Source organism: Panicum virgatum, chromosome 1K, assembly GCF_016808335.1.
Source record: "Panicum virgatum strain AP13 chromosome 1K, P.virgatum_v5, whole genome shotgun sequence".
Classification (NCBI taxonomy): Eukaryota; Viridiplantae; Streptophyta; class Magnoliopsida; order Poales; family Poaceae; genus Panicum; species Panicum virgatum.
The window spans coordinates 1,141,191-1,168,776 of NC_053136.1; the positions used below are offsets into that span (position 1 = coordinate 1,141,191).

The 27,586-nt window shown below is 44.4% G+C and overlaps 4 protein-coding genes, 7 non-coding genes and 1 pseudogene across 13 annotated transcripts; 2 read left to right on the top strand and 10 right to left on the bottom strand.

Annotated features, from left to right (window-relative positions):
• Positions 1-1,139: 1,139 nt before the first annotated feature.
• On the bottom strand, positions 1,140-3,477 carry LOC120696802 (glycerol-3-phosphate 2-O-acyltransferase 4-like). The gene is made up of 2 exons (XM_039979840.1): positions 2,745-3,477; positions 1,140-2,388 (listed from the first exon to the last, which is right to left on the bottom strand). Exons 1-2 carry the CDS (start codon positions 3,378-3,380, stop codon positions 1,474-1,476), a joined length of 1,551 nt encoding a protein of 516 aa, XP_039835774.1. The 5' UTR covers positions 3,381-3,477; the 3' UTR covers positions 1,140-1,473.
• A 7,354-nt stretch (positions 3,478-10,831) lies between these two features.
• Positions 10,832-10,903, top strand: TRNAM-CAU. Its single transcript has one exon. It is a non-coding gene; the product is annotated as a tRNA-Met (tRNA).
• A 188-nt stretch (positions 10,904-11,091) lies between these two features.
• On the bottom strand, positions 11,092-15,654 carry LOC120696958 (F-box/kelch-repeat protein SKIP4-like). 3 transcript variants are annotated; one of them, XM_039980066.1, is made up of 3 exons: positions 15,372-15,615; positions 12,383-12,878; positions 11,508-12,105 (listed from the first exon to the last, which is right to left on the bottom strand). In XM_039980066.1, exons 2-3 carry the CDS (start codon positions 12,823-12,825, stop codon positions 11,508-11,510), a joined length of 1,041 nt encoding a protein of 346 aa, XP_039836000.1. In that variant the 5' UTR covers positions 12,826-12,878; positions 15,372-15,615. The 3 variants fall into 3 exon arrangements, with proteins under 3 accessions (XP_039836153.1, XP_039836000.1, XP_039836082.1); XM_039980148.1 differs by lacking the exon at positions 15,372-15,615 and adding an exon at positions 14,707-15,357; XM_039980219.1 differs by having other exon boundaries at positions 11,092-12,105; positions 12,383-15,654.
• LOC120658134 lies at positions 13,559-13,663 on the bottom strand. Its single transcript, XR_005668530.1, has one exon. It is a non-coding gene; the product is annotated as a small nucleolar RNA Z118/Z121/Z120 (small nucleolar RNA).
• Positions 13,850-13,952, bottom strand: LOC120658132. Its single transcript, XR_005668529.1, has one exon. It is a non-coding gene; the product is annotated as a small nucleolar RNA Z118/Z121/Z120 (small nucleolar RNA).
• Positions 14,097-14,199, bottom strand: LOC120658136. The gene has a single exon (XR_005668531.1). It is a non-coding gene; the product is annotated as a small nucleolar RNA Z118/Z121/Z120 (small nucleolar RNA).
• On the bottom strand, positions 14,354-14,454 carry LOC120658147. Its single transcript, XR_005668533.1, has one exon. It is a non-coding gene; the product is annotated as a small nucleolar RNA Z118/Z121/Z120 (small nucleolar RNA).
• On the bottom strand, positions 14,640-14,748 carry LOC120658142. Its single transcript, XR_005668532.1, has one exon. It is a non-coding gene; the product is annotated as a small nucleolar RNA Z118/Z121/Z120 (small nucleolar RNA).
• Positions 14,908-15,013, bottom strand: LOC120658125. Its single transcript, XR_005668528.1, has one exon. It is a non-coding gene; the product is annotated as a small nucleolar RNA Z118/Z121/Z120 (small nucleolar RNA).
• On the bottom strand, positions 15,106-15,200 carry LOC120658135 (annotated as a pseudogene).
• A 184-nt stretch (positions 15,655-15,838) lies between the features above and the next one.
• Positions 15,839-19,053, top strand: LOC120696889 (RNA-binding NOB1-like protein). The gene is made up of 5 exons (XM_039979951.1): positions 15,839-16,260; positions 16,700-17,633; positions 17,748-17,916; positions 18,336-18,452; positions 18,682-19,053. The coding sequence occupies exons 1-5, from the start codon at positions 15,885-15,887 to the stop codon at positions 18,826-18,828; spliced, it is 1,743 nt and encodes a 580-aa protein (XP_039835885.1). The 5' UTR covers positions 15,839-15,884; the 3' UTR covers positions 18,829-19,053.
• Positions 19,054-19,215: 162 nt separating this feature from the next.
• LOC120697154 (transcription factor LAF1-like) lies at positions 19,216-21,059 on the bottom strand. Its single transcript, XM_039980321.1, has 3 exons — positions 20,785-21,059; positions 20,341-20,470; positions 19,216-20,103 (listed from the first exon to the last, which is right to left on the bottom strand). The coding sequence occupies exons 1-3, from the start codon at positions 20,918-20,920 to the stop codon at positions 19,491-19,493; spliced, it is 879 nt and encodes a 292-aa protein (XP_039836255.1). The 5' UTR covers positions 20,921-21,059; the 3' UTR covers positions 19,216-19,490.
• Between the last annotated feature and the right edge of the window lie 6,527 nt (positions 21,060-27,586).

Genomic DNA, 27,586 nt, shown 5'->3' on the forward strand with positions numbered 1-27,586 from the left:
GTGTAAAGAAGTCATTTTGAATCTGTCTTAAGTCAAATATTTTAAATTTTGACTATAAATAATTTTTTTTGAGTTGAGTTTGAAAATATAAAAATGATATAAGTATATTCATCTTGAAATGTAGTTTTATGAAAATATATATTGACTATATTTTATAAATTTTTTATAGTAAAAAAATAGTGATGTTTTTGAAAATCGTATCGAGGTCCGAAGTGACTTCCTTTACAATAATACTAATACTGTATGGCGGTATGGAGGAAGTGTATAGTTTTACTTTGGAATCCCAGTTCTAGAAACTAAAACGAGTCAGACTATTTGACCATCTCGAGAAGGACTCCAGGTGCACACGGCAGGCACAGGCAGTTACCCCTGCTTAAGTTTCATTGCTTGAATTGCGTGCTTTTACACGTGCGAAGCACATAGCTGGTTCATCATTAAACAAAAACAAAAAAAAACAGAGATGAACACAATCACGAAGCTATGATATCAAACCCGAGGATCTGGTTCCCTTTTTACACTTTAATGGTACCATTGAAACACAAATCGTGTGGCTGCTCACAATTAACTACCTCTTATTTATTAAAAAATAATAAATAAACTACCTCTAACTCACTCATCAACTACTTACTACTATATATGCAGTAATAATCATCATTACTTTCATTGTCATAAGAAGCCCTAGAGTCGCAGCAGCAGCAGCAGCAGCGCTTGAGTGCGCGCAATGCCCTCCTGTGCCACAGCCTCTCCCGTTCGCGAGCGTCAATGGCCTTCCGCCTGGCTTCCTTGGCGGCCATCTTCTCCGCGAAGGTCGGCAAGCCCACCTTCACCCTCACGTAGTCGGGTGCGGCAGCGAAAAGGTCTTCCCCTTCCCCCCAGAAAGTACCGTACTGACGGACAAGGTCATCATTGGCCGCCATTGATGGATCTCTCATCCTTGGCTGTGTTGGTCAGATACTACTCTGATCGATCGCTGCTAGCTGCTGCTGATTTTATTGCTGCTATTGTAGCCTGATCATGAAGGTGTCTCTTGTATATATACTCCGAACTAAGCTTAGAGTTTTGATAACAATCCACATTTAACTGGACAAGGATTAGGACTTTTAGTACGCTTTAAAATACTTTATGTCAGTTCTAGAAACTTAAAAACAAGTCCAATTATTTTTTACAACAGACCACCTCGGGAAGGACTCCAGGTGCACACGGCAGGCACAAGCAGTTTAAGTTTGGATGCTTGAATCACTTCAAGCTCGATCCGAAAATCTGGAATGGTCAAACTGTAAATGCGTGAAATTTGATAGCAAAGTTCGGATTGGACGGGTGAGATGAAAGAATGCCATGTGAACAAAAATGTACTGCAGGGTCTTTCATCATTGAGTACTTTCCGTTCATATGCACGCTGATCATCACACTGTTCCCAATCAATCAATCAGTCAATGCAGCAAGCATGCGGCCAATAAGAATGTTCTTCGATCTTCATGCAACCTTCTTGGCAGCAGCATCGTCGTCATCCCTGCTGCCGGCCTTGTTGGTCTTCCTGACCGTGCCGTCGTTGCCGGCGAGCTTCATGTACTTGTCCTTCCTGGTGAGCGCCGTGCACTCGAAGCCGAGCTCCTTGGCGATGAGCCGCTGCACGTGGTTGGCCACGTCGACGGCGCTCCTCCCGCCGGCGCCGCACGTCTCCTCCGGCCGCAGCGGCGGCAGGAAGGTGACCTCGTACCCGGGCCGCGGGTTCATGTAGAAGAAGTAGGGATCCAGCCACTTCCACCCGCGCGCCGTCGACCCGTAGTAGGTGCCCTGCCTCGCCTCCAGCGCCACCGGCACCACGCGGTCCGTGAGCTCGGCGAACAGCGCCGAGAACCGCAGCAGCGCCGGCTCCCGGCACGTCGTCCCCTCGGGGCACACCACCACGTCGCCCTCCGCCAGCAGCGCCGCCATGCGCGCCGCGTCGGCGCGGCGGTCGCGCGTCAGCGCCACCGCGCGGATCGGCGAGACCGCCGTCGACAGCCGGCTCACGCTGTAGGTGACGCACGTCACGGGCCGCCCCAGCGCCACGGAGATGATGATCGGGTCCAGAGCCGTGCGGTGGTTGCACACCAGGAGGGACCCCGGCGCGCCCGGCCGCGGTGGCGGCGGCGGGGTCCCCCGGACGGCGAGGCGGATGCCCGTCAGGCGGTACGTGTGGCGGACGAGGCGCGCCGGGATCATGAGGTTGAAGAAGACGCGGAACAGGGCCAGGAGGAAGCCCAGCGGGAGGTACGCCAGCGCGAACAGCGCCTGCGCCGGGTCCGGCCGCCGGACCAGGCGCCCATCGTGGAAGATGGCGCGGGACAGCAGCGAGTCGGCGCCGGCGCGCGGGGCGCGGCGGTCCGGCGGCACCATGTAGGCTTCCTGCACACAACAACATTTATATCAGTGCCAGACAATTGCATGTAAAAAAAACTTTTTTTCTGCAGAAAATTTTGTTTTGAGATGTTTTCTAGTACTAGATAGAAAGTTTTGCAGCCACACAAGCTGGGGTCAGAAGATGTGACTGTGAGCACTCACTCCAGGGACAGTAGTATGGTTGGGTTATATTATTGGAAGAACAATACAGTAGCAATTAATAATTATATTTGTTGCTTGAGCCAACCAAAGAAAGAGTAACAATTACTACTCAGAAGCACTAGTCAACATAGTTAATTCGACAACAAAGTTGAATCAATCCATTTGTTGGTAGTTGGACGGATGATTAGTGTCCCTCCTACCTTGCAGATGGCCATGAAGTCGTGGTCGCTCTCGCGGTCGCCGAGCCCGACGTCGGGCATGTCGCCGCCGGCGAAGAGCCTCTGGACGACCTCCCTCTTCCTCTCCCCGACGAGGACGGCCTTGATCCGCCCCGTGAACCTGGTTCCCCCGGCGCAGGTCTCGAGCTCGGTCCCCGCGACCTCGGCGCCGAGGAACTCGCGCACGAACTCCCCCACCATGACGGCGGGCGAGGCGGTGACGACGACCCGGCGGGCGTCGCAGCCGCGGAAGACGGCCCAGGTGTCGGCGCGCACCCCGGCGGCGTAGTGCCTGGGCAGGACGCCGCGGGCGACGGCCTCGACGTCGCGGACGCGCAGCCCCGCGAAGGTGACGAGGACGAGCAGCGCGATGGCGGCGGCCTCGGAGACTGCGGTGTAGAGGAGCAGCAGGAGCGGCGCGGCGAGCAGGAGCGCGAGGGCGCGCAGGTAGGAGCCGGCCTCGAGCGCGACGAGGAAGTAGTAGGGGAAGGCGGAGGAGGAGGCCAGCAGCGTGCCGTCGAGGTCCGCGGCGGCGGTGCGGCGCGGGCGCGCGGAGGCGTCGTAGCGGTGCACCGGCGGGAACCTCGCGCAACCCGGCGGCGGCGGGGGCGCGGCCATGGCTGCGGGCGAGGGCGAGGCGAGGTGTTGCTCTGCCTTGGATGGGATGGCCTGGCCTGGCCTCTATATCGTCGTCGCGGCGGTGGCTGGTGCGTTTTTTTTTGGGGGGGGGGGGGGGGGGGGTGCGGCCTGATCGAGCAGAGGTCCTGGTCGGAGCGGGAGCAGAGCAAGAATCGGAGCAGGGCAGGGGATCCGATTCCGATTCCGATTCCGAGTCACATGCGGCGGCGGGCGTTGGAACGTACGGATTCGTTCGTGGGATGAATCAACGTTGAGATTAGCATCACGGGCACGCACGCCACCGGAACGGATCATTAGCCGTCGCGTTTGCGTTCACAAGACGTGACAATCTTGTGCAGTGCAGCCACAACATTAATCCGTGTCTGTTGACGCACGCGACGGACGTCCATTCGATGGCGGTGAGCGACCGTACCGGTGGTGGATTGAAGATTTGGCAGCAAGGAGGGAGGGAGGGAGGGGATGTTGGAATTAGAGGGCAATTACGGTTCATTTTAATTCTAAAAATGAGAGCATAAATCATGATATTTTTATAGATAAAATTAAGAGCATGATTCAACGTGCTTGTAACAAAAACAATAAACATGAACATGAAGTTCAGAAAGTACCCAGAGGCGGGGCCAGTTCCGAAGGAACCAGATGCACCGTTACTCGACATCGCTAGTCGAGCCTGTTTGATGTAGCTGATCAAAATCGATGCCGTGCAGGTGTTCGCTGTGCAGAGACGAACGCCGAGAAGTAGACGAAATAGTTGTTCACAGTGAGCACTCGCGCTGATGCGCTCCCCCCAAAACTTGATCGCCCTCAACTCGGTGCAGTCTCGAAGAGGACGGAGTTTCGGAGGCCTGCTCTTCCAGCAAGTCTGTGCGCCCACACTTACTAGAACGGAGATGCTATGGATGCAACAAAAGTGTGGAGACAAGTGCGCGATCAAGTTCAAAACCAAGAGGGAGTCTTGCTTTTTATTTGCAACTCAGAAAACGAATGAGTGCATAGACATTAGTCACTATGGAGGAGTAAACTCCAGAGCACAAAATCCTTTCATCAATTCTGTAACTCCCTCCATTAGTGACGTTTCATTCTCATATAACTCACGTGAGAGTAAGTGGTGCATGCATGAAAAAGACTATTATTATCAAGAGCAAAAACTCTTGTAACCCCCTCCATTAGCTAGCATTTAACTTGACTTAGTAGAAGATGAAACATCTTCCTACCAACGTTAATAGCATTGAGTTTCAGTCACGCCATGCATGCACACACCGCATCATGCACCACAAAGATTATTTTCAGCCATAATTAGCATTCTCAAAGTGCAAAATTTAATACGGGTCTTAGTTTATTTGATTTAATTAAATAAAATATGAGACAAGCCCATATTAAATCTAACAATCCCCACCAAATTCTAAGACACATGTTAAATGTTTCTCAAATCCACTATTTTTTGATATACCAGACTTTTGACGAAGACTGTGAAGTTGAACATCCGCCTAGAACAAAAGTTACACTCATTCACAACTGAACAATGGATTAAACTTTGAATTGACAGTTTTGTGCGAAATGAGTTTTTACCAAAGTCCTTTATCAGGTAATAGGCTGCAACAAGCATCCCCTCTGGTTGAAGCATATAAGCCATACTTCGAGGCCTTTCATGAGTCTCTAGAAATTAGCCGATCTCATAGACTGTGACTAGCAGCCGAACTCATATAGGTGTGTTCCTCAAAAGATGTTTCTGCAGGACAACATCTTTGCTTTCAAGAAGCCACTTGGATCACATTAAGGTATTCACTAACCTGCCATGCAGAAAAAGGAAAAAGTGTATCTTCAATAGAGTGGGTTTATACAATAGTATTCTCCTTCTCAGTTAGTCAATAGTTTGTTTCGCTGTCCTAATTCATGGGATCTCCGATCAAATAGAACATGTTACCACTATGACATAACTCTCATGTGGGTCTCAGTGCCATCTCCCTCGATGCCTCGTCAATCACATTTCGTGATAGACCTTTCATAAAAGGATCTACCAGATTTTTAGCAGTCTCAACGTAGTCCAATGCTATTACTCCGGAGTTTCTCATTTTTCTGATAGATTTCAACCGCCTTTTCACATGCCTTGATAACTTCATATTGTCTTTTAAACTGTTCACTTTGACAATCACAATTTGATTATCACAGTTCATTAGGACAGCCGGTATTGGTTTTTCAACCACCGGCAGATCCATCAACAACTCACAAAGCCACTCAGCCTCAACTGTGGCGGTATCCAATGCTGTGAGTTCTGCTTCCATTGTTGACCTCGTTAAGATAGTCTGCTTGCAAGATTTCCAGGAAACAGCGCCACCTCCAAGTGTGAACACATATCCACTTGTGACTTTTATCTCATCAGCATCAGATATCCAATTCGAGTCATTATAGCTCTCAAGTACCTTAGGGTAACTGGCATAGTGAATTCCATAGCTCGCTGTGCCCTTTAGATAGCGCATCACTCTCTCGAGAGCCTTCCAATGTTCATCTCCAGAATTTGAGACAAACCTGCTGAGTTTGCTCACAGCAAACGAAATATCAGGTCTCGTGGCGCTAGCTAAATACATTAGCGAGCCAATGATTTGAGAATATCTCAATTGATCTCTTGTGATTCTTCGATTCTTTCGCAACATCACAATAGGATCGCAAGGCGTGGGAGCAGATTTGCAGTCACTATATCCAAAGCGACACAAAATCTTTTCCACATAGTGGGACTGCATAAGTATGACCCCACCATTGCCATCTCTCAGTAGCTTAATGTTCAGAATCACATCAGCCACTCCCATATCTTTCATCTCAAAACTTTGAGACAAAAAGCTCTTCACTTCCTCAATCACATTGAGGTTAGTCCTAAAGATCAATATGTCATCAATGTACAAGCACATGATCACTCCTTGTCCCCCACCGAAATGACAGTACACACACTTATCAGCTTCATTCACAATAAAGCCTGCTGACGTGAGAGTTTTGTCAAATTTCTCATGCAATTGTTTAGGTGCTTGTTTCAGGCCATATAAAGATTTTAGCAGCTTACACACTTTTTCTTCCTGACCTTCTACTACAAATCTGTCAGGCTGATCCACATAGATTTTCTCGTCCAGCTCTCCGTTGGGAAAAGCCGTCTTAACGTCCATCTGATGAATGAGAAGACTGTGTAAGGCAGCCAAGAACAGTAGTACACGAATAGTTGTCAGTCTAGCAACAGGTGAATAAGTGTCAAAGAAATCTTCGCCTTCTTTCTGGGTATAACCCTTAGCCACAAATCTTGCTTTGTACTTTTCAATAGTACCATCTGGCCTAAGCTTCTTCTTAAAACCCCACTTGCATCCAACAGGTTTGCATCCATATGGACGATTGACCACCTCCCAAGTCCCATTAGACATTATGGAATCCATTTCACTTCTGATTGCTCCCTTCCAATAGTCAGCATCAGATGATCCATAAGCCTCAACAATGGTTTTTGGAGTGTCATCTACAAGGTACACAATGAAGTCATCACCAAAAGACTTTGCAATTCTTTGTCGCTTGCTCTTTCAAGTTACTTCATTGTCATCCTTCTCATTATTTCCCTCAAGTGGTTGTTCAAAGCATACTATTTCATCATTATTTCAGGGGTTTCACCAAATTTATGACTAGAATTGCTAGGTGTTTCTTTCATTGGAAAAATATTTTCAAAGAACGTAACATCTCTGGACTCCATGATTGTACCAACATGCATGTCCGGTACTCCAGATTTATTTATCAAGAATCTATATCCAACACTGTGAAAAGCATAGCCTAGGAAAACACAGTCAACTGTTTTTGGTCCGAGTTTGCGTTTCTTAGCAACTGGTACATTAACCTTAGCTAAGCAGCCCCAAGTACGCAAGTATGAGAGTGTTAATTTTTTATTTTCCCCTTCCTCGAATGGTGTCCTCTCTTTGTTTTTCATAGGACCTCTATTAAGAGCATGACAAGCTGTCAACATGGCTTCACCCCATCATTCCCAAGGAAGTCCAGCTGTTTTTAACATGGCGTTAACCATCTCTATTAGAGTGCGGTTTTTCCTTTCAGCCACTCCATTTGACTCATGAGAATATGGTGGAGTTCTCTCATGAATAATACCATGCTCCTCACAAAACAAATTAAACTCATTTGAAAAATACTCTCCACCTCGATCCGATCTAACATGTTTTATTTTCCTCTCAAGCTGATTTTCTACTTCGGCTTTATAGACCTTGAAAAAATCAAACGCCTCATCTTTTGATTTAAGCAAGTACACATAGCAATATCTAGTAGAATCATCTATCAAAGTTATGAAATGTTTCTTTCCTCCTTTAGTCAACACACCATTCATTTCGCATAAATCGGAATGAACAAGTTCTAATGGTGCCAAGTTTCTCGCCTCTGCAGCCTTGTGAGGTTTGCGTGGTTGCTTAGATTGCACACATACTTGAAATTTAGGATTCTTGACCAAAGTTAATTTCGGAATTAAACTCAAACTGGTAAGCCGCAATATACAACCAAAATTCACATGACAAAGCCATGAATGCCAAATATTAGATGCATCATCCTTACACACATGATTCACAACTTTATTACAAGAGTCTGATGACGATAGGCGAAACAAACCATCACATTCATATCTTTTACCAACAAAGGAACCGAATTTAGACAGCACACACTTGTTCGACTCAAACACCAACTTAAAACTATCCTTACAAAGAAGGGATCCACTAACAAGATTTTATTTATTGAGGGGACATGCTGCACATTCCTCAGTCGCACGGTCTTTCCCGAAGTAAACTTTAGATCGACCGTACCAACACCACGAACAGCCGCATTCGAGCCATTTCCCATCAACACGGATCCAGTCCTTGTGACCGGGTAAGAAGAAAACAGAGAAATATCAGCACATACATGTATATTAGCCCCTGTGTCAATCCACCAATTTGGTAAATGACAAACTGAAAGAACAATAGCATGATTACCATACCCTGATGTTCCCTTCTCAGCATCGCCAATAACAACATTTGCAGACTTCTTCTGCCCGTGCTGCTGCTTATCCTTGCGGTCCTTGCAATCCCGAGCCCAATGATCAGAACCACCGCACACAAAGCATTTTTCTGTGTTCTTCTTCTTCTTAAAGTTGGTAGTCTTAGCAACTTTGTGCTTGTAATCTACCTTTCCTTTGCCTTTGTTCTTATGGGTTTGGAAATTCTTTTTCTGCACCACATGGGCGCTAGAACCTCCCTCATTGCCACGAGCATGCATGTCCTTTGATCTCGCCTTTTCTTCAACATCAAGAGTGCCGATCAGACTGGCTACAGTAAACTCTTGTCTCTTGTGTTTCAGAGAGGTAGCAAAATTCCTCCAAGATGGAGGCAGCTTGGCAATTATTCCGCCGGCCATAAATTTTTCCGGCAGATTACACTTGAAGTTATCAAGCTCCTTTGCAAGCGCCTGTAACTCATGAGCTTGTTCGACGATAGAACGATCATTGACCATCCTGTAATCGTAGAACTGCTCCATGACGTACAGCTCACTGCCTGCATTGGAGGCACCGAACTTTGCTTCAAGTGCATCCCACAGTTCCTTGCCAGTGGGAATATGCATATAAGCATCCACTAGGTTCTCTCCAAGAACACTGATCACAACCCCTCTGAACAAGTTGTCAGCAGTCTAGTACGCTCTCTCCTCCTCGAGAGTGCGAGGTCCAGTACTAGGACCTTCAGTGATGAACCATACGCTCATCAATATGAGCCACAACTCAAGCTTGCGGACCCATCTCTTGTAATTTGTTCCATCAAAAGGATTTGGTTTGAGATGTGCAGCAAAACCAGAAACCGAAAAAGCCCTATCAAGTTTTTGGATTGTTGGAATTAGAGGTCAATTACGGTTCATTTTAATTACAAAAATGAGAGCATAAATCATGACATTTTTATAGATAAAATTAAGAGCATGATCCAACGTGCTTATAACAAAAAACAATAAACATGAACATGAAGTTCAGAAAGTACCTAGAGGCGGGGCCGGTTCCGAAGGAACCAGATGCGCCGTTACCCGACATCGCTAGTCAAGCCTGTTCGATGTAGCCGATCAAAGTCGATGTCGTGCAGGTGTTCGCTGTGCAGAGGCGAACGCCGAGAAGTAGACGAAGTAGTTGTTCACAGTGAGCAGTCGTGCTGGTGCGCTCCCCAAAAACTTGTTCGCCCTCAACTCGGTGCAGAATCTCGAAGAGGACGGAGTTTCGGAGGCCTGCTCTTCCAGCAAGTCTGTGCGCCCAGACTTACTAGAACGGAGATGCTATGGATGCAACAAAAGTGTGGAGACAAGTGCGCGATCAAGTTCAAAACCGAGAGTCTTTCTTTTTATTTGCAGCTCGGGGAAACGAACGAGTGCATAGACATTAGTCACTGTGGAGGAGTAAACTCCAGAGCACAAAATCTTTTCATCAATCCTGTAACTCCCTCCATTAGTGACGTTTCATTCTCATGTAACTCACGTGAGAGTAAGTGGTGCATGCATGAAAAAGACTATTATTATCAAGAGGAAAAACTCTTGTAACCCCCTCCATTAGCTCTCCATTAGCTAGCATTTAACTTGGCTCATTAGAAGATGAAACATCTTCCAACCAACGTTAATAGCATTGAGTTTCAGTCACGCCATGCATGCACACACCGCATCATGCACCACAAAGATTATTTTCAGCCATAATTAGTATTCTCAAAGCCCAAAATTTAATACGGGTCTTAGAATTTATTTGATTTAATTAAATAAAATATGAGCCAAGCCCATATTAAATCTAACAGGGAGAGCAATCAAGTCGATGACGTGAACTGGTACCGACTGCACGGCGAGGCTTGGGCGTCCCGGAGCAGCTAGCTGCCTGCCTGCCTGCCTGCCGCTTGGAGGTGGCCGACTCACTCGACCCACCCAGCTGACTAGTGTTGACGATGCATTCAGTGGTTGAACAGGCAGGCGGCCCCGGCGAGAGTCGAGTCCGGCGGCCGTTGGTGGCTGCCACTGCCTGCCTGCCTACACACATTGCGTGATCCATCTCCATCCAAACAGGCAGGGGTTGAGAGAAGAGACGGGAGGCGACCGATCGACGCGATGTGGATGAGCAGCCATGAAATGAAAGAAAATTGCTGAAACAAGCAAGCGTCATCATCACTCACTGTCGTCGGATCTGTTAGCCTGCCCGCCCGCCCGCCTGCCTACCGCAAACCACCACCATCACCCTACTTTGTTTCTGTCTGTCCTGTTGCGGACCTGGCCAAAACAGACTGCCAATTTCGTTTTCAGCCAGAGACGTGTGCGGAACGAGGGATACGCAGCTTCCCTGTTCCAGTAGACGCTGACGGCACGTCGTCAGTCGTCCATGCGCTTCGAGGAAACAATAACAAGTTTGCATCTGCACCCTGAACAAAAACATCAGAGTGGCGCAGCGGAAGCGTGGTGGGCCCATAACCCACAGGTCCCAGGATCGAAACCTGGCTCTGATATGATTTTTTTTTTGTCCTGTTTTTTGTTTTACCTCGCTCCCTATGTCAACAGGTGACCAAAACCAAATCGCAGCATATATCTTCGGAAGAATTACAAAAAAATAACATGCAAAGTCAGCTCTCACTCAAAGATTGAGAAACAAATACCAACGGGAAACTAATCACTTGATACGGTATGACGACAGGTCTTCATTACAAATGTAGCCAGATTTCGCCACTTATATTTTGTTGCAAATACATGCATGGAAACTTCATGTGCCACAAGAGCCGTGCACATATGACCGTCAAGTGCACAATGATGCTCGCTGATGGAGTAGAATGAATGTTTCTTTATGATAACAAGCATCACACTCTTCAGCTTTACAGGTATCAATCATGTCATCTATAAACAAGTATTACACAATGCACAGCCTCAGATCTTATCTTTTCTTTTCTTACAGTCGATACAAAGAGAACAAACTACAAAAGAGCCAAAACAAATGCAGCTAGGAGCTGACTGCATGTGTCAACCTTATTGAATTCACGGTATATGTGCATGAAGAATCCCAATAACCCAACAATATGGGCAACAAGGATGGTAATCAGCGTCAGTCATATGCCACCTTCAGATGGTGATAACCCTGGATCTCTCGGGAGACAAATCTTGCTCCACCAATGGGCCAGTGGAAGTGGTAACCAAGAACCCATCAACTCTGGCAGCTGTATCCATATCGACTGTCACTATGCTCAACCCTCTTCCAATCACGTAAATCTTCCTGCCGATGGCCACAAGTTGGCACGGAGGCCTTGTAACCTTGTCCGAGAGCCTGCCAACCATGACCCACTCCTTGGTGTCCTTCTGCCACATCATCAGCGTCGTCCCAAGCTTCTGCTCTAGCATGTACAGTGTCCCATCCACAACAACTGTTGGGCTGGAGAAACAGCGTGCAATCTCATTTTCTGTGCCCCTCCAGGTGCGGTCCAGCGGATCATATATGCCAGCAAAGTACATTCTGTTCCAGGCTGCCTGGTGAATGGTCACCAGCTCCTCATCCAATGCAACAAACTTCACTATGTCAGGGGTGAGCATTGGGTTCTTGTGTGCGCACCAGGAATCGGTGGCCGAGTCATAGATGTCCCAGGAATTTGGTGACTTGTCTGTCAAACCAAGTCCACCAGTTATGTATAGCTTCTCGTTGATAGATGCTGACACAAAATAGCACCTGAAAATGAAGCAACAATGCATCAGCAAGTGGTAACCAATTTTGTAAGAGATGCTATATATATACCACTGATACAACATGAGATGCTACATGTAGGTATCGCTTAAGAAAAAAATGAGATGCAATATATATGTACTGCTTATTGAAAAAAATGAGAGCTATATCTACTACTGCTCGAGGTAAAAACATGTGATGGTATACATAGGATACAGCTTAAGGTAAATGGTACAGTCATATACAGATACTGATTAAGGGAAAACATTGTCATTAGAAGTACCTGGGTGTAGGCATCGGAGCTGCTGTGCTCCAGTGATTCGACAATGCATCATAACAGTAAACTTCATCCGTAGCATCATTTAGCCAACTACATCCACCCAGAAAAAATAGCCTTTTGTCTAACGCCTCAATGGTAACACCTTGCCTCCCTGAGCATGGGGGTTCAATGATATGCATGACTCTCAAGGACCGACTTGAAGCATCCGGAGCCAATACATGGCATTTGATGCCTGTTTCTCTACAGAGTACATAAATCCATGACTCATCCAAGTTGTTCCTCTTGCGGCAAATGTGCCATTCTTCACTGCATAGCAGTTCTCTCCATCTCTTTGACACACACCTGAGAACATTATGAAACCGCCGAGGAACCCTTGCTAAGCAAATGAGAGCAATCTCATCAGGAAGACCATGTATAAGAGGGGTATGACCAAGAGCAGATTCCATGAGTCTAGTGGACAGCTTTTAAAGACGTACTATTCTGGTGGTGGATGATCATCCTGACAGAGAATTAAGAGCATTAAAAATATGCAGTATTAGCAAAAGAGACAAATCAAAGTGATATTCCAACAAGATCACTTCAATAAGAAAAAAAATGTAATCACATCATTGCAACAAAATATAGCTGATAGAGAACCACTTCCTCATATAGCCAACAGCACAACTTAGCAAATGTAATCAGAACATAGAGCAAGGCAAAATTTCTCATAAGGTTTAGCTCTAAGAAGTATAACTCATGTACAACATGTACTGCATGAGAATGTAAGTGCGATAACCAACCACAAAGAATAATGTTTACAAAATTCATAAAAGCAGAAAATATGATTAAACAGTGAGCAAGCACATCCAAATAATGACTCTAACTCAGATAACTACACTGGATGCTAGGTGCATGACTCAACTCAGATAACTACACTGGGTGCTAGGTGCAAGAGAAGTGTAAATGCTAAGTGAGAATAACCCAGAAATATAAATCTTCAAAGGTAAATATCTGGAAGCCATGCTAGCCAAACTCACACGCAAGTCCATTATTATATTTTTAGATAAATAGAACTGGAATTGAACATGCAGAAAAAAACAAGAATGCTACAAATGGATAAATAAAGTAAGCATAGAAGAAACTATAGCAACACAATGTTTTTTTAAAAAAATATGACTGCATGCTTTATTACTTTCTCAAATTATACTCAGAATTCCTTGTCAGTTTGGATGTAATCACAGGAGGAAGGCTTTTCTAGCACAACCTCACTCAGATACCGTCCTTGAGGAATCATCACAGCAAAAAAAAAAATTATAAAACCAGCAGGGTTCGAAATAGGACAGAGAAGATTACAAACTGTGATTGGAAATAGAAAATAACTAACCCAATGCTATGGTAACAGTGGCATAAGGAAAGCAAAGAATGCAAATGCATCAGTCAGGTCGAACAAAATGGGAAAAGCATCAATTGGGTTCTCTGGTGGTATGGCTGGATTTGCTCAGAAACCATATTCAGTTTTGGTATAATCAGAAGGGATGCACTTAAAAGTCACCCCGTTCAGATACCGTCCTAATAGGAGTCATCACAGCAAATACAAAGATCAGGCATGACACAAAAGAGGGTACAGAAGAAAATAGAAAAGAGATGATATAATGACATTAGCATCAGGAAAGCAATTACATCAATCAGGTCGATCAAAAAGGATAAATCATGAGTTGGGTTCTATGGCATATGGATGGACTTGCTCAGATACCATATTCAATTTTGGTATAATCAGCTGGGGTGCACTTTAAAGTGACCCCCTTCAGATACCGTCCTAATAGGAGTCATCACAGCAAATACACAGAACAAGCATGACCCAAACGATGACACAAGACAAATGTTCTAGGAAGTAGAAAATGCATGCCAATGCTAATAATGTGGGCATTGCAAAAGGACAAACGTAATTAATAATAAAGGGTAAATCCATTGTTGGGTCCATAGTTGTTATGCCCAAATTTGCTCAGAAACCATATTCAGTTTTGGTATAATCAGATGAGGTGCACTAAAGGTCACCCCTTCAGATACCGTCCTAAAAGGAGTCCTCACAGCAATTATCCATTGACACGTAACAATAGATCAAAATATTACAAAATAGCTACCAATTTTCTAAGAGGGACAAAATAGTTTTGCTTATTGTAAACATTTAACACATGGACCATACAAGCACAGGCAGCAAAAAGCTTTCAAGGAGCTACATAGAACCACAGCTATGAACACAAGTGTTCCGTTCACATATTTAAGTCTGCTCAGATATCAGTCTCAGTTCTAGATGTAATCATGCAAGGAATGGCCTTTTAAGAACCAACCTCGCTCAGATACCGTCCTTGTACAAGTCATCACCGCAAGTGAGGGATGGAACTGGAACCTAAAATTACAAAATCTGAAAACTTGCATAGCACTGATGTTTAACAGCTATAGGGTGTCGAACAAGGGGGATGCAAAATTTTTAAAGAAAGCATGATAGCATTTGGCTATAGCAGCTCAACTAGCACAGCACGTGCTTCACCTGTTTGCTCAGAATCTCATTCAGATTGGATCCAATCACAGAAGGGGCACATTTTGAAGAGCCACCTTACTCAGATACCGTCCTTGTAGATGTCATCACAGCAAACAAGTGACCGGAGAAGCATGAAATTTCCCGAGAGCTTTTTCGACCAAACAACAAACATAACGCGAATACAGCAAAGTACTACTCGTACTCTTTAGATTTGCTCAGACATTTTGTCTCAGATCAGGTATAATCATGCGAGGATAGATTCCTCGCTCAGATACCGTCCTTGGTAAGTCATCACAGCAAAAAAGAAAGGGAAATAGATAAATAAATCTACATCTCACTGCTCGTACAATCGAACTTTTGAGCACAGTACGCCGGCTAGTTCATTCTCGGAATTAGTTCATCAACGAAGCCGGCTAATCGCGACAATGAATGAAAGAGAAAACACTATCCACCGATAAGTATACGATACAGTACCATTAAAAAAACGAGTCACACGCTGCGGCGCGCCGAATCTGAAGAGAAAGCAAGGGCGGGCGGGTGGGTGGGACGGATTTGGGCGGAGAGCGGCAAGAGCGACAGTAACTTGGTCGACGGATCGGGGGATGCCCAGACCCTGGATCTAGTGGGAAGCGGCGGCGGCGGCGGCGGCGGGACTAGGGTTTCGGCCGTTGGCGGAGGCGAGAGCCGGGGTCAGATGAGGAGGCGAGAAGGGGGGAGGGCGCTGCCGCTGAGAGGGGGCGCACTTCTTTATGCTGGTGAGGTGAGGATGAATGGATGATGGTGAGTTTTCACTAAGGGGTCCTTACCGTTTCGATATTCTAATCAGGCCCCATATTACAATTAACTAGCAAATGTTACAATTAACTAGCAAAGGGAGTACTGAAACGCAAAATACCTGACACATTTAGCGCGCCCATCCCGCGGGAATACTAAACCGCAAAAGCAAAGGGGGGAAACAGAAAAGTGAGCCCCCAAACCCTAGACCCCATGGAAGCGTGGCCGCCTCTCGCCCCCGCGGTCCCTGCTTCCGACGATGCGGCCGTCCCTCCGCCTCCCCCTCCCGCCGCCGGGGCGTGGGGGGCCGCGGCCACCGCGCAGCGGAAGGCCGTGGTGCAGGAGTCGGCTGCGCAGGCGGTGAGCCGGCTCGTGGCGAGCTGCGCCAACTCCAGCGGCGTGGCCGTGGCCGTGGTGGACGCTAACGCCGTCATCGCTGGCGGCTCCGCGCTCTCCACCACCGCCGGGCGCCTGGTCACTGTGCCGGAGGTGCTCGAGGAGGTTCGCGACGCGGCCGCGCGCCGCCGCCTGGCGCTCCTCCCCGTCCCCGTCGAGACCGTTGAGCCTGCGCCGGAGTTCGTCAAGCGAGGTCTCGAATTATCGCTCATATCCCTTTTTTGCTCTTTCTACATAAAAAAATCTGAGCTATATCTCCCCTGAGCTTTGTGCTCGTGGTCGTTAATTTGGACTTCAGTTGCGGAAATAGCCTTTATTCAAAAAAAAAAGTTGCGGAAATAGCAAGCTTGTTGAACCACTAGGTGCGTTTCAGATTTTATGTACTCTGGGTGCCTGGGGAACTGAAACATCTCCAGATTAGTGAACTACTAGTATTCCTTTTATATCGTTTTAGTATGTCATCCTGGCTTACTGTATTATTGTTTGCGTTCTTACTGCAATGTGTTTAGCCTTGTCAAATTAGAAACTACATTGGTATAATTAGTCTTCTATACTGCAAGTTGTCCTGTTCTGAGCACTGTGTATTGATACGCCATATGGGAGGCTCACTTGTGTATCCTTATTGCCCGCAGTCACCAAATTTGCCAGGGAGACAGGTGACATCCAAACACTTTCAGATGTTGATATCAAGATTATTGCTTTGGCTTACATGTTAGAAGCCGAGATCCATGGGACTAGCCATTTGCGGGAGCACCCTCCTCCTCTGCGTGAGGTGAATGTCAGAAAACTGTCTGAAGCTCCACTTCCTGGTTGGGGCTCTAATGTCCCTAATCTGAAAGAATGGGAAGAGTTGGATCAGGTGTCTGAAGCAGGTGGAGATATCAATTCTCGGATACTTCCACTGAAGGATCTTGAGAATCAAGATATCCCCATGAGTGAGACCAACAGTGTTTGTGAGGCACAAGAGGATGCAGAACACCAGCCTAATAAAGATGCACGCACTGCATGGGAAGATGATGAGAATAACGAAGGTTGGACACCTGCTGTTAGCCGCAGCACACACAGAAGATATCTGCGGAGGAAGGCAAGGCGTGACGCCCTTAAGGAATCTGGACAAAGTCTTGAGACAAGTTCTGTTGCTCCATCAATTGATGCTGATAAGGTCCTCTCTGAAAATGGTGGGTCTGAGTATGATTTGACTCCAACAGATGGCCCTTCTTCTGCCCCTGAGCAAGTCAATTCAAGTACTGACGGATTGGAATGTCAAGTAGAGAATGAACATGAAATTGCCGGAGAGCATATACATTCTGATCAACTGGCCAATGATGATGATACTGATGAATGCACTAAGGAATTGGATAACCTCGACATAAAAAGCGAGAGTGATGGAGGTGATGATGCGCATTCTGTGGATGATGAGAGCAGTGAGCAGAGTTGGGCCCTGAGGTCCTTATCTGAGTCTACTGTAGCATGTGTTACTAGTGACTATGCCATGCAAAATGTCATCCTGCAGATTGGCCTCCGTCTCTTGGCACCAGGTGGCATGCAGATACGCCAAATGCATAGGTGTGTGGCTTTAACATGTTCAGGCCTGTTTGGCTAGCTATTCAAGTCCATATCCATTTTATTTTTATTTTTTTTCAGATTCCTTACATATGTAGTTGGTTTTTTATTTGACAGATGGGTTTTGAGGTGTCATGCTTGCTATAAGGTGACCCAAGAGGTTGGCAAAATATTTTGTCCAAAGTGTGGCAATGGGGGAACTTTACGGAAGGTTTCAGTAACTGTTGGTGAAAATGGGATCACTATGGCCTCACGACGCCCACGCGTTACACTTCGCGGCACAAAGGTGAGTTATGCAATTATGCTGTTTTTCTTTAATGTGGCCTAGATACGTGTTCTTAAATCCTGTAGTGTAGGGTGGTGGATTACTTGATTACTTTCTGTATTGCTCATGACATGTTTCTGTGCGATTTCTTTTCATGCATCTATTTGTCAATGGTGTTCAGCAGTGCAGTAGTGAAGAATACTTTGCCTTAAATTAGGTTCAAAGAATAGTTGGAAATCTGCTGTGATATTGGCAGACACATGTTGCAGTATGATGACTTCCTAGACTGCACATTGCTTGCAGTATGGTGTCCATGAGGACCTTTCATGTTCATTTTGAATTAGTTTGAAATCTTCAATTGCATTTATCTTTCCATGTGCTGACCTGACCATTTTACAGAATCTATTCCTGCTAGTAACAGTTTGCCTCTTCACTTGCAGTTTTCCCTCCCAATGCCCCAAGGTGGAAGAGATGCCATAACTAAGAACCCCATTCTACGAGAAGACCAACTTCCTCAGAAGGTTCTTCATCCAAAATCGAAGAAGTCCAGCAAGCAGGTTAGTGCCATAGCATTTCTAACGTAAACAAAAAGCATATTTTCAATCACTGGTCATATTCTGGAGTGCTTAATTTTATGAAGACAAAGAAGTTTCTTATGCTATCATGTGGCCTTTCTAGTACTTGTATATTATATATCGTAGTTGTGATGTTGTGGGTGCATATGACTTCTCCCTCTTGTCTTTGTTACAAGTACTTCAGATGCCACTTTAACATATTTTCATATAGGAGGACGATTTCTTGGGCATCGACGACATATTTTCACACAGCGGTGACAAGAAGGCACCGTTGAAACCTCCAGTGAGGAAGGCACTTGCAATGTTCAGTGGGAAAAGAAATCCAAACGACAACCATTTTTCCCGCAAGAAGCACTAAGTTGAAGCGCATCTCCCTCGTTTGTTCCTTTTCACAACTATGATAATACCTTAGTCCCAGTTTGCGAGTTGAAGCAGAGTATGTCATCCAGACTTCATTTTTTGAGGTTGCGGAGAAAGCATGTAAGCTTATGCAGTTTTGGCAACATCTATGTAAGGTTGTTATGATATTACTACACAGTTCAGCTGGAATGAGTTCTAATTTAAATTGGTTCACATGGACACAGGGAGATGTCTCTGAGAAGCAATGTTTTGCTGTGATTTCCGTTGAGCTTATGCATGTCATCTGTATATTGTCTGTCGATTGGATTAGGGCAGGACTTAACCAGTTCGATTTCGAGGTCCATTTCCACACAAATCAAGTACCAGCTGAAAATTTGAAAAGTAATTGAATAATGGCCTCTTTACACTGGAAAGTCCTGTCGGAAGCATACTGTACGTCGACTAACTCACATTTACACTCCCACAAACAGATTCATGCGCATTTTTATTGTAGGAAGAAACCAAAGAATTATGTCCAGCCTAGGGTGTGTTCTCTACATCACATTAATTAATTCTGACAAAAGAAGAAGAATCAAATCGAAGTATACCGCGGCATTTCTTGCTTACACTCATGCACGACACAAACACTGTTCACATGACACCTCCCGCCACACCGTCAGTTCAGAAGAGCAGATCATCGTTCGTCGAGCTGAACCCCCCGTAGATGTCCCCCATGTTGAGCAGATCAAAGTACCCGCTACCTGCAATGCCGGTGGCGGCGGCGCCATGGCTGCCGACGACGGCCTGGTTGTCCGGGTGCGGCGGCAGCGCGCCGTAGCTGCCGCTCATCTGGTCCCCGAAGGCGCCGCCGTGCGACGGCGTCACGTTGCCGGAGCTCGCCGTGGAGGCGGGCCAGTGCGTGCACACCGAGTAGCTCTCCGGCTTCGGCACCCAGTCGGAGAAGACGAAGTTCTTGGGCTGCTGCTGCGCCTGGTGATCGAACGGCTGCTGGGCTAGGGGCGCAGGGCCTGACAGGCCGTTGCTGCTGATGTTGGCGTCTTGGTCGTGCGACGTCGTGGTGCTGCCGCTGCTGTTCTTGGCGTGGTGGTGGTGGTGCATGGACATGGACATGGACATGGCCGGCTCGGTGGTGCTCATGGAGGTGAGCTCGGCTGGGCTCTTGGGGTTGGAGCCGCCCTGGGCCTGCATCACCCTCTTCTTCAGGTACGAGTTCCAGTAGTTCTTCACCTCGTTGTCGGTCCTCCCGGGCAGATGCATCGCAATCTGCGACCACCTGAGATCCCAATTCATCAGCAACATGCGCATGGTGTGAAATGTGAATTGTTGTTGTTTTTCTTCAACAGTAAAGCTTCTCTTTTTTTTTGTTGCAGTTAATTATTAGCAAATTTTCTCTAGGCTTGTCAAGGTCGTACCTGGCTCTAAAGCACTAGTTAGTTTGCTATTGTATCTTAAAAAGCATTCTGTCGTTGAATACTTCTTTGGAAAAACATATAGTTCGGGAGAGAATTACTTGTTGCCCAGCTTGGCTTGAAGGTTGATGACGACGTCTTCCTCCTCCTGAGAGAACATTCCACGCTTTAATCCGGGCCTCAAGTAGTTGATCCAACGCAGGCGGCAGCTCTTGCCGTTTCTCTGGAGACCTGAGGAAACAAATCCAAATTGCATCCCAAAAGGATAAAGGAAAGTCAGAAACGAACGACGGTAGAGTTTGCAGCTGAAAATATGGATTGCTCTTGTCCTCGCTAGTCAAGCATGTGGCGTTTCAAATGAAACACAAAGCCGAATTTGAACAAAATTTCTATGGTGATGCAGGAATTTGAACAAAGCAAAATTTGCACTTGCTGATTGCAGTCTTGCAGACCAGGCTAGAATTCAGCGTCAGCGGCAGCCTGCTGGAGTGCATGAATGCAGCAATGTGCATGGAAGGATAGGAGAAATCAGAGCATCTTCTCACCAGCCTTTGCGGGAACAGCACTCCAGCAGCCGAGGCCATGCTTGAGGATGTAGTCCCTGAGCCTCTGGTCCTCCTCAGGTGACCACAGCCCCTTCCGGTAGTTCATCTTGGGCTTCTCGCAGGACCGGCACCCCATCGCCGCCACCGTCGTCTTCCTCCTTTAGGCTTGTTCTTGCGCCTCTTGTGTCTCTGAAGATGAGCTGTTGCAGTAGTAGCAGTCCCTCGGCACCATGTGCCCCTTGTGATTTAAAGGGCTGTCACATTTTGCTTCTCGGTTTAGTTTAATTGAGAGGAATTGAGTAGGTGGCTGCCTGCACATGCTTGAGATTATGAGGGGGGAGCTTGGTCAGAGGATGTCACCTCTATCTCGCCATTAGCCCATTACACAAGGAAGATTCTCAGAGTACCTCACTAAACTTTGTCTTCGCTCTAATGATGATGTGAAATATGAATGCTTGCTGGCACTAGGATCACATACTGCTTTGTTTCAGCAATTAAAATGCTGTCGTAGTCGTAACTGGTGGCGGTATTGGTTACGCTGTTTCAAAGTTGTCTGAGTTTTACTGAATGGCACAGCAGTTCAGAGACGGTATTTTCAGAGACCGTAAGTCTGAGGATTAAGTTTCAGATGAAGTGGTCAGGAACTAGTATAATGTACGATCCAATTTCTTTAGTGAAAAGCGCCGTTATCCAATAATCAGCGCGATGAAGATCAGACTGTCGGGCAATTCTATTTATCACGCGCGCGGCTGCCAGCCATCGCGTCGCATAAGCCGAGAAGCGCAGAAGTCGCTACGGAGTTCCGCTGCGTTATTCGGCTGTTCCGTACGCTGGACGTGGCATCGATTTTTTCTTTCTTTTTATCCGGCTCATCTAATACTATTTCACTTTCTATTAGGTCGGTCCATATTAATTCAACACATGTTCTCGTATCAATTCGTCAGCTACTCAGTTCTCGATTTTCTACCCAGAAGGTGATATGGAATTTGCAGGCCTCATTTTACCATTATTTTAATTTTGTTAATAGATTAGGAGGGACCAATGACACTAGGATTCTCGTTTCTTTCTTCTAATCCTAATTTTACTTCTTTAATTTGATTTAGGAGTTGTTTGGTTTCAGGGACTAAACTTTAGACTATGTCACATCAAAAAGAATCTTGATATTTATTAGTATTAAATGAAGTTTGATTGTAAAACTAACCGTAGAATTCTGGGTTAAATTGCGAGAGGAATATAATGAGGTATATTAATTCATAATTAATGAATTATTACTGTAACATTACTGTAGCAAATCATAGATTAATTAGGCTCATTAGATTCGTATCACAAATTAGCACTCATCTGTCAAGAAAATTTTATAAACAAAATTTATTTGGTACTCCTAAATAGTAAGATTTCTTTTGATGTGATAGGGGCTAAAAAACTGATGGAAACAAACATAGTCTTAGCTTTTGACTTCGTGCATTAGGTACGGGGCATTTATTCATCGCGCGTGCTTTTTGCGCGCCGCTGCGTCGCCGGAGGCTTTCCCCCTATTCTATTGTACAATCTGTTTAGCGTCTTGAAGTGTTAAACAACATTTAGAATTCTGGAACATTTTAAAGTGTTTATAACATTTACTCAGAACTTTTTCAAATGTTCTAATATTTCTGTACAATTCTGAAATGTTTTACAAACATATATGAAATGTTTTGAAACAATTTAAAATATTATCCAAACAAACCTGAAATATTTTTTAATCATTCAAAATATTATGAAGTGTTTAACATTATTTATTGGAAACTTTTCATGTTCCCAAACAAATCAGCATGTTCCGGAAGACTCTGAAATGTTCCAAAAGAAAGTTCTCAATGTTTCAGAACTTTTTCTAAATGTTCTAATGTTCCAGTACAATTCTAAAATGTTTCTCCAAACATATCTGCAATATTTTACAACCATATTTGAAATATTTTAAAACAATCTGAAATATTTCTAAACAAACCTAAAAATATTTTTTAATCATTCAAAACATTATAAAGTGTTTAACACTATTTATAGAGTACTTTTCATGCAAACACTGACAGCCTATTCGGCTGAGCTGAAATGGCTGGGCTGGAGATAACCAGCTCTAGCCAGTGCCAGACCGGCTGATTCTGCAACCATTCATCATCTTCTGCAGGCACACGCAAGCTAAGCCAACCATTCATACGGTAACAGTTTTGAAAAAAGTTCAGGAACACTTTTGAAAATGTTCCGGAACACTATAGAAATGTTCCAGAATTTTATGAATTGTTTCGGATTACTTTTGAAAATATTCTGACAGACTTTTTGAAAACCATATTAACGTTCCGGAACAATGTTCCAAAACACTTGTGACAATGAAACATTATAGAAATATTTCGAAATTCTTTTGAAAATAATGCAGAATACTTTTTGAATTGTTCTGGAACACATTTTGAAATGTCCCGGAACACTTTTGAGAACCATCTTAATGTTTCAGAACAATGTTCTTGAGCACTTTTTTGAATTGTTCCGAAACACTTTTGAAAATATTCTAGAATATTTTTGAAAATTGTCTTAATATTTCGAAACAATGTTCCAAAACACTTGTGACAATATTCCGGAACACTATAGAAATGTTCCAGAATACTTTTGAAAATATTGTGAAACACTTTTAAAATTTTTCGAAACACTTTTGAAAATGTTTAGGAACACTTTTGAAAATGTTCTGAAACACTATAGAAATGTTCCGGAACTTTTTGAATTGTTTCATAACACTTTTGAAAATATTCCAAAACACTTTTTGAAAACCGTCTTAATATTCCGGAACAATGTTCCGGAACAATGTTCCTGAGCACTTTTTTGAATTGTTCCGGAACACTTTTGAAACACATTGGGGAACACTTTTGAAAATATTCCATAATATTTTTGAAAATCGTCTTAATGTTTCGGAACAATGTTCCAAAACACTATAAAAATGTTCCAGAATACTTTTTGGAAAATGTTTCCCAAAAGTGTTCTGGTCTTAATGTTCTTTCGGATCTCTTTTGAAAATACTACGGAACACTTTTTGAAATATTTCGGAACACTTTTGAAATTGTTCCGGAACACTTTCGACAATGTTTGGGAACACTTTTGAGAACCGTCTTAATGTTCCGAAATAATGTTCCTAAGCACTTTTTTGAATTGTTCCTGAACACTTATGAAAAACGTTCGGGAACACTTTTGAAAATATTTCAGAATATTTTTGAAAATCGTCTTAATGTTTAGGAACAATGTTCCAAAACACTTGTGACAATGTTTCGGAACCCTATAGAAATGTCCACGAACACTATTGAAAATATTACGAAATACTTTTGAAATATTTCAGAACACTTTTGAAAACGTTCCGAAACACTAAAGAAATGTTCCGGAACTTTATGAATTGTTTCGGAACACTTTTGAAAATATTCCGGAATACTTTTTGAAAACCGTCTTAATGTTCCGGAACAATATTCCGAAACACTTGTGACAATGTTCTGGAGCACACTTTTGAAAATGTTTCAGAACAATTTGGAATGTTCCAGAACACTTTTTAAAATGTTTCGGAATACTTTTGAAATGTTTCCGGAACACTTTTGAAAAAGAAACACTTTTGAGAACTGTCTTAATGTTCTGGAACAATATAGAAATGTTCCGGAACTCTTTTGAAAATACTGCGGAATAATTTTTGAAATTGTTCCTAAACGCTTTTGAAATGTTCCGGAACACTTTTTGAAAAACCGCGGCATTATGAAAACAAATATATCTGTAAAGTATTAAACAATTAAAATTGTTTACAAAATACCCTTAAACAATTTGAACTGTTATCGAAACATGAAGAAAATACATTTTCCAGAACATTTACAAAATACCCTTAAAATTTTTTACTTCATTGGATATAGTGCCATGAAGCGATCAATTTGAAGCGCATCCGCATGCCAAAACAAAAGAATTTTGAACCGTGAAAACAACTCAGAAGTACAGAACATTTCCAAACAATTTTTATCAGAACATTTCCCAATAAATATCACTTCTGAAGCAAATGGCAGGCCTAACATCCAATTAGCTTAATGGGCCGGGCCCCAGCTTCCGTTGCCGCTCGCGCCATGCTGACGCGCGTGTGGCGCGCGCCCGCCCGCGGCCCGCCCATACTTCTACGATGCTGTCGCCTAAACTCGCTTAAATCGACATATAGACGCCCCCCCCCCCCCCCCCCCCCCCCCAGACTGTCTCCACCAATGATGAGCGGAGAGCATTGACATGAGCTGTTCTTGCAATTGAACGGACACTTGAATTGGCGATGACACGGCCCGACTGATTAATCCATCCCTCTTCTGATGGCAATCATTGGGAAGCATCTGCCTAGAGAAGGCAAAGGATGAACCAAAGAGCCATGAGCGCAAGAAACGACAGCTTTGTTGGGATCCAGAAGGATTTGCGTTGCAAGGATCAAGATGGTAAAATGCGCTTTGGGTATATGCATAAACAATGACCTCAGGAAGCACACACCAACAATGATGGGAAGCTTGGATGCCAATCACGGTGCTGTTTTCACCCAATGTCAGAGCAATTGAGTTTTTTTTTCGCGACCGTGCCTGGGCACGTTTTTCATTAAGAAGGTCAGAGCAATTGAGTTGGCAGAATGGTTTGCTCAGAGCTCCTAATCAGTTCGGCTTACGCATTTTTTGTGTGGTCATAACTTCATATAGTGCGTAAACCGGTGTCCTTTTCCTTTGGTGATACATCAGCCTCTATTTCATGAACTTGGCTTGAATACTGGTAAGTGATGATGTGATGCTCAATTTCAGGATAACTAATGGTTTCAGTCTGACAACTTAAGCATAATGAACTCTGATGTTCTTGTCCTTTCCTGGCAGTAGTTGTTTTCAAATCTAAGTGCAGGCACTACTTTTTCTCTTTCCTTGTTCTTAAGTTCTTCACTTGGGAAAGAGAAAAGACCTTCTGTATAATGACAGATGAACCGATGTCGACACTGCTACATGATGGATGAGGTTCAAACACAATTGCCTGTAAATCCTTTAGATTTGGAAGTTATGTATGTTGTTAAACTACGGACATTCACGATCCATAATTAAGAGGGAGCAATTACAGAATTCGGCTAGATTTTGATGTAAATATTTAAACTAATGACGACCGGTAACTATGCTGAAGTGAGAATGTGGGATTGACCTCGATATTTACAAATGGAAGTTTCCCATAGGCTGTTCTGCTACAGAATGCAAGAAATTGTTAGAATCTTCTGAAGGTTAACCAAGTTGAATCAACGCAGATCACTCCTGCAGTTTCTTCCTCGCCAACTGTCACCCGCAATCAAGTGTCACATCTATACTGGTACAGTAATAAGATTCAACAAGTGTATATACCTGGCAACCACACCTTCTCTTAAGGACTGAAACATGAGCTCAAGCTCGCAAGGCACGCGAACCGAAAACAAAGAGGCATGATCCAGTGAGTAGCTATAGTTAACCCCATATAAGAGAGACACATATTAGCAGAAATTTGTTATCCAGTGCGTAGAAAGAATTAGAGGTAGCTAATAATATGGCATGATTATCAAAGGTGCCTATCATGCTTGATATCTCTGTCCTATTTTAATACGCAACCATGTCCTACAAGAGAGGACAATTCCATGTGATCTCAACTCAAGGGGCGTCCTAATCCCCTCTTGTTTTCTGTCTCAGCATCAAACACGGCGATTTGGTTACGAGAAAAATCAAAAGAATCCTTTCTAAACATTAGCCGACAGCTATAAACTAGAAGAAGCTAGGCAAAACTATAATTGTTGGCAAATTGACTTGGGCACAGCTGCATGTGGACAAACACCTAATCGTCATACAGTTTCGCATCTTGCACTATAAAATTATGAGCAACTGGTTAAACTATCTGCATTGCTCTGAATGGAGGGATGATATGAGGAATCTTTTGGCTGAATGGGAGCCCTCTGAAGTCTGAACTCCACACCCCAGTTAACAACTTCCTGAGCAGCAAGACTTTTTGTTCTTCTTGTCACATCCATCCATCTAGAATGCAAAGTAAATATGAGAAACGATTTGATTTAAAGCTCGCCGACGAATAAAAGAACACGGAAACAATGGTGATGTGCAAAATATGCCGGGGACTAAACAATGCCACTAGGAACATGCACTGGGGCTCATCTGTACTTGCAATGATAGGATGCAAGTCAATGCTTGCTTGCTTGAGAATTATAATCCACAGAGGGGCAGGCGAGATGGGGTGATTGTATACGCAGGTCCAGCTCATACGAGGACATACGCGCCGAATAATCAAGGCTGCCGTCACTGCAAATTGTCAGTATATCTTTGCAGAATTAAGTAGGGGGTGCGGAGAAAACTATGTCATCTTGCTAAGCATGTATGCTAGAATAATTAGGCCGTGTTGTGGCTCTTGAGTGGAGGGCTAAGTGGACATCTGTGCCCAAATACGAATCATGGTGACTTTGTTCTTGAATGATGAAGAACAAGTGACATTGCAATGACAGTTTGGGGTTGTGATGTTGTGTTCGTCAAAAAGAATATTTGGAAGCAGGAAAAAAAACGAGTTTATGCAATGCATATTAGAGCTGAAAAATAGGTAATTTTGCCATTGATCCTGTGGTTTTTGTCTATCTAATGCTGGAGCATAGTAACTAGGAAACAGCATTGCTGAGATTGCCTTGGTGATTATGCCTTTGCAAGAACGCCATTTCTGGTCTCGGAAAACAAAAGGCAAGCAAAGAAAAGCTTATCCAAGTGTGTGCAGGTGCATTATCCTAGCATGCCTG

Coding starts and splice junctions, on each gene's coding strand:
- LOC120696802 (XM_039979840.1), bottom strand. CDS start 3,380: ATGGCCGCGCCCCCGCCGCCGCCGGGTTGCGCGAGGTTCCCGCCGGTG. Junction 2,389..2,744: donor ACTTCATGGCCATCTGCAAG/GTAGGAGGGACA, acceptor TGTTGTGTGCAG/GAAGCCTACATGGTGCCGCC.
- LOC120696958 (XM_039980219.1), bottom strand. CDS start 12,825: ATGGAATCTGCTCTTGGTCATACCCCTCTTATACATGGTCTTCCTGAT. Junction 12,106..12,382: donor GCTCCGATGCCTACACCCAG/GTACTTCTAATG, acceptor CTTCATTTTCAG/GTGCTATTTTGTGTCAGCAT.
- LOC120696889 (XM_039979951.1), top strand. CDS start 15,885: ATGGAAGCGTGGCCGCCTCTCGCCCCCGCGGTCCCTGCTTCCGACGAT. Junction 17,634..17,747: donor CAGATACGCCAAATGCATAG/GTGTGTGGCTTT, acceptor TTTATTTGACAG/ATGGGTTTTGAGGTGTCATG. Junction 18,453..18,681: donor CGAAGAAGTCCAGCAAGCAG/GTTAGTGCCATA, acceptor ATTTTCATATAG/GAGGACGATTTCTTGGGCAT.
- LOC120697154 (XM_039980321.1), bottom strand. CDS start 20,920: ATGGGGTGCCGGTCCTGCGAGAAGCCCAAGATGAACTACCGGAAGGGG. Junction 20,471..20,784: donor TGCTGTTCCCGCAAAGGCTG/GTGAGAAGATGC, acceptor TTGTTTCCTCAG/GTCTCCAGAGAAACGGCAAG. Junction 20,104..20,340: donor CAAGCCAAGCTGGGCAACAA/GTAATTCTCTCC, acceptor TTGGGATCTCAG/GTGGTCGCAGATTGCGATGC.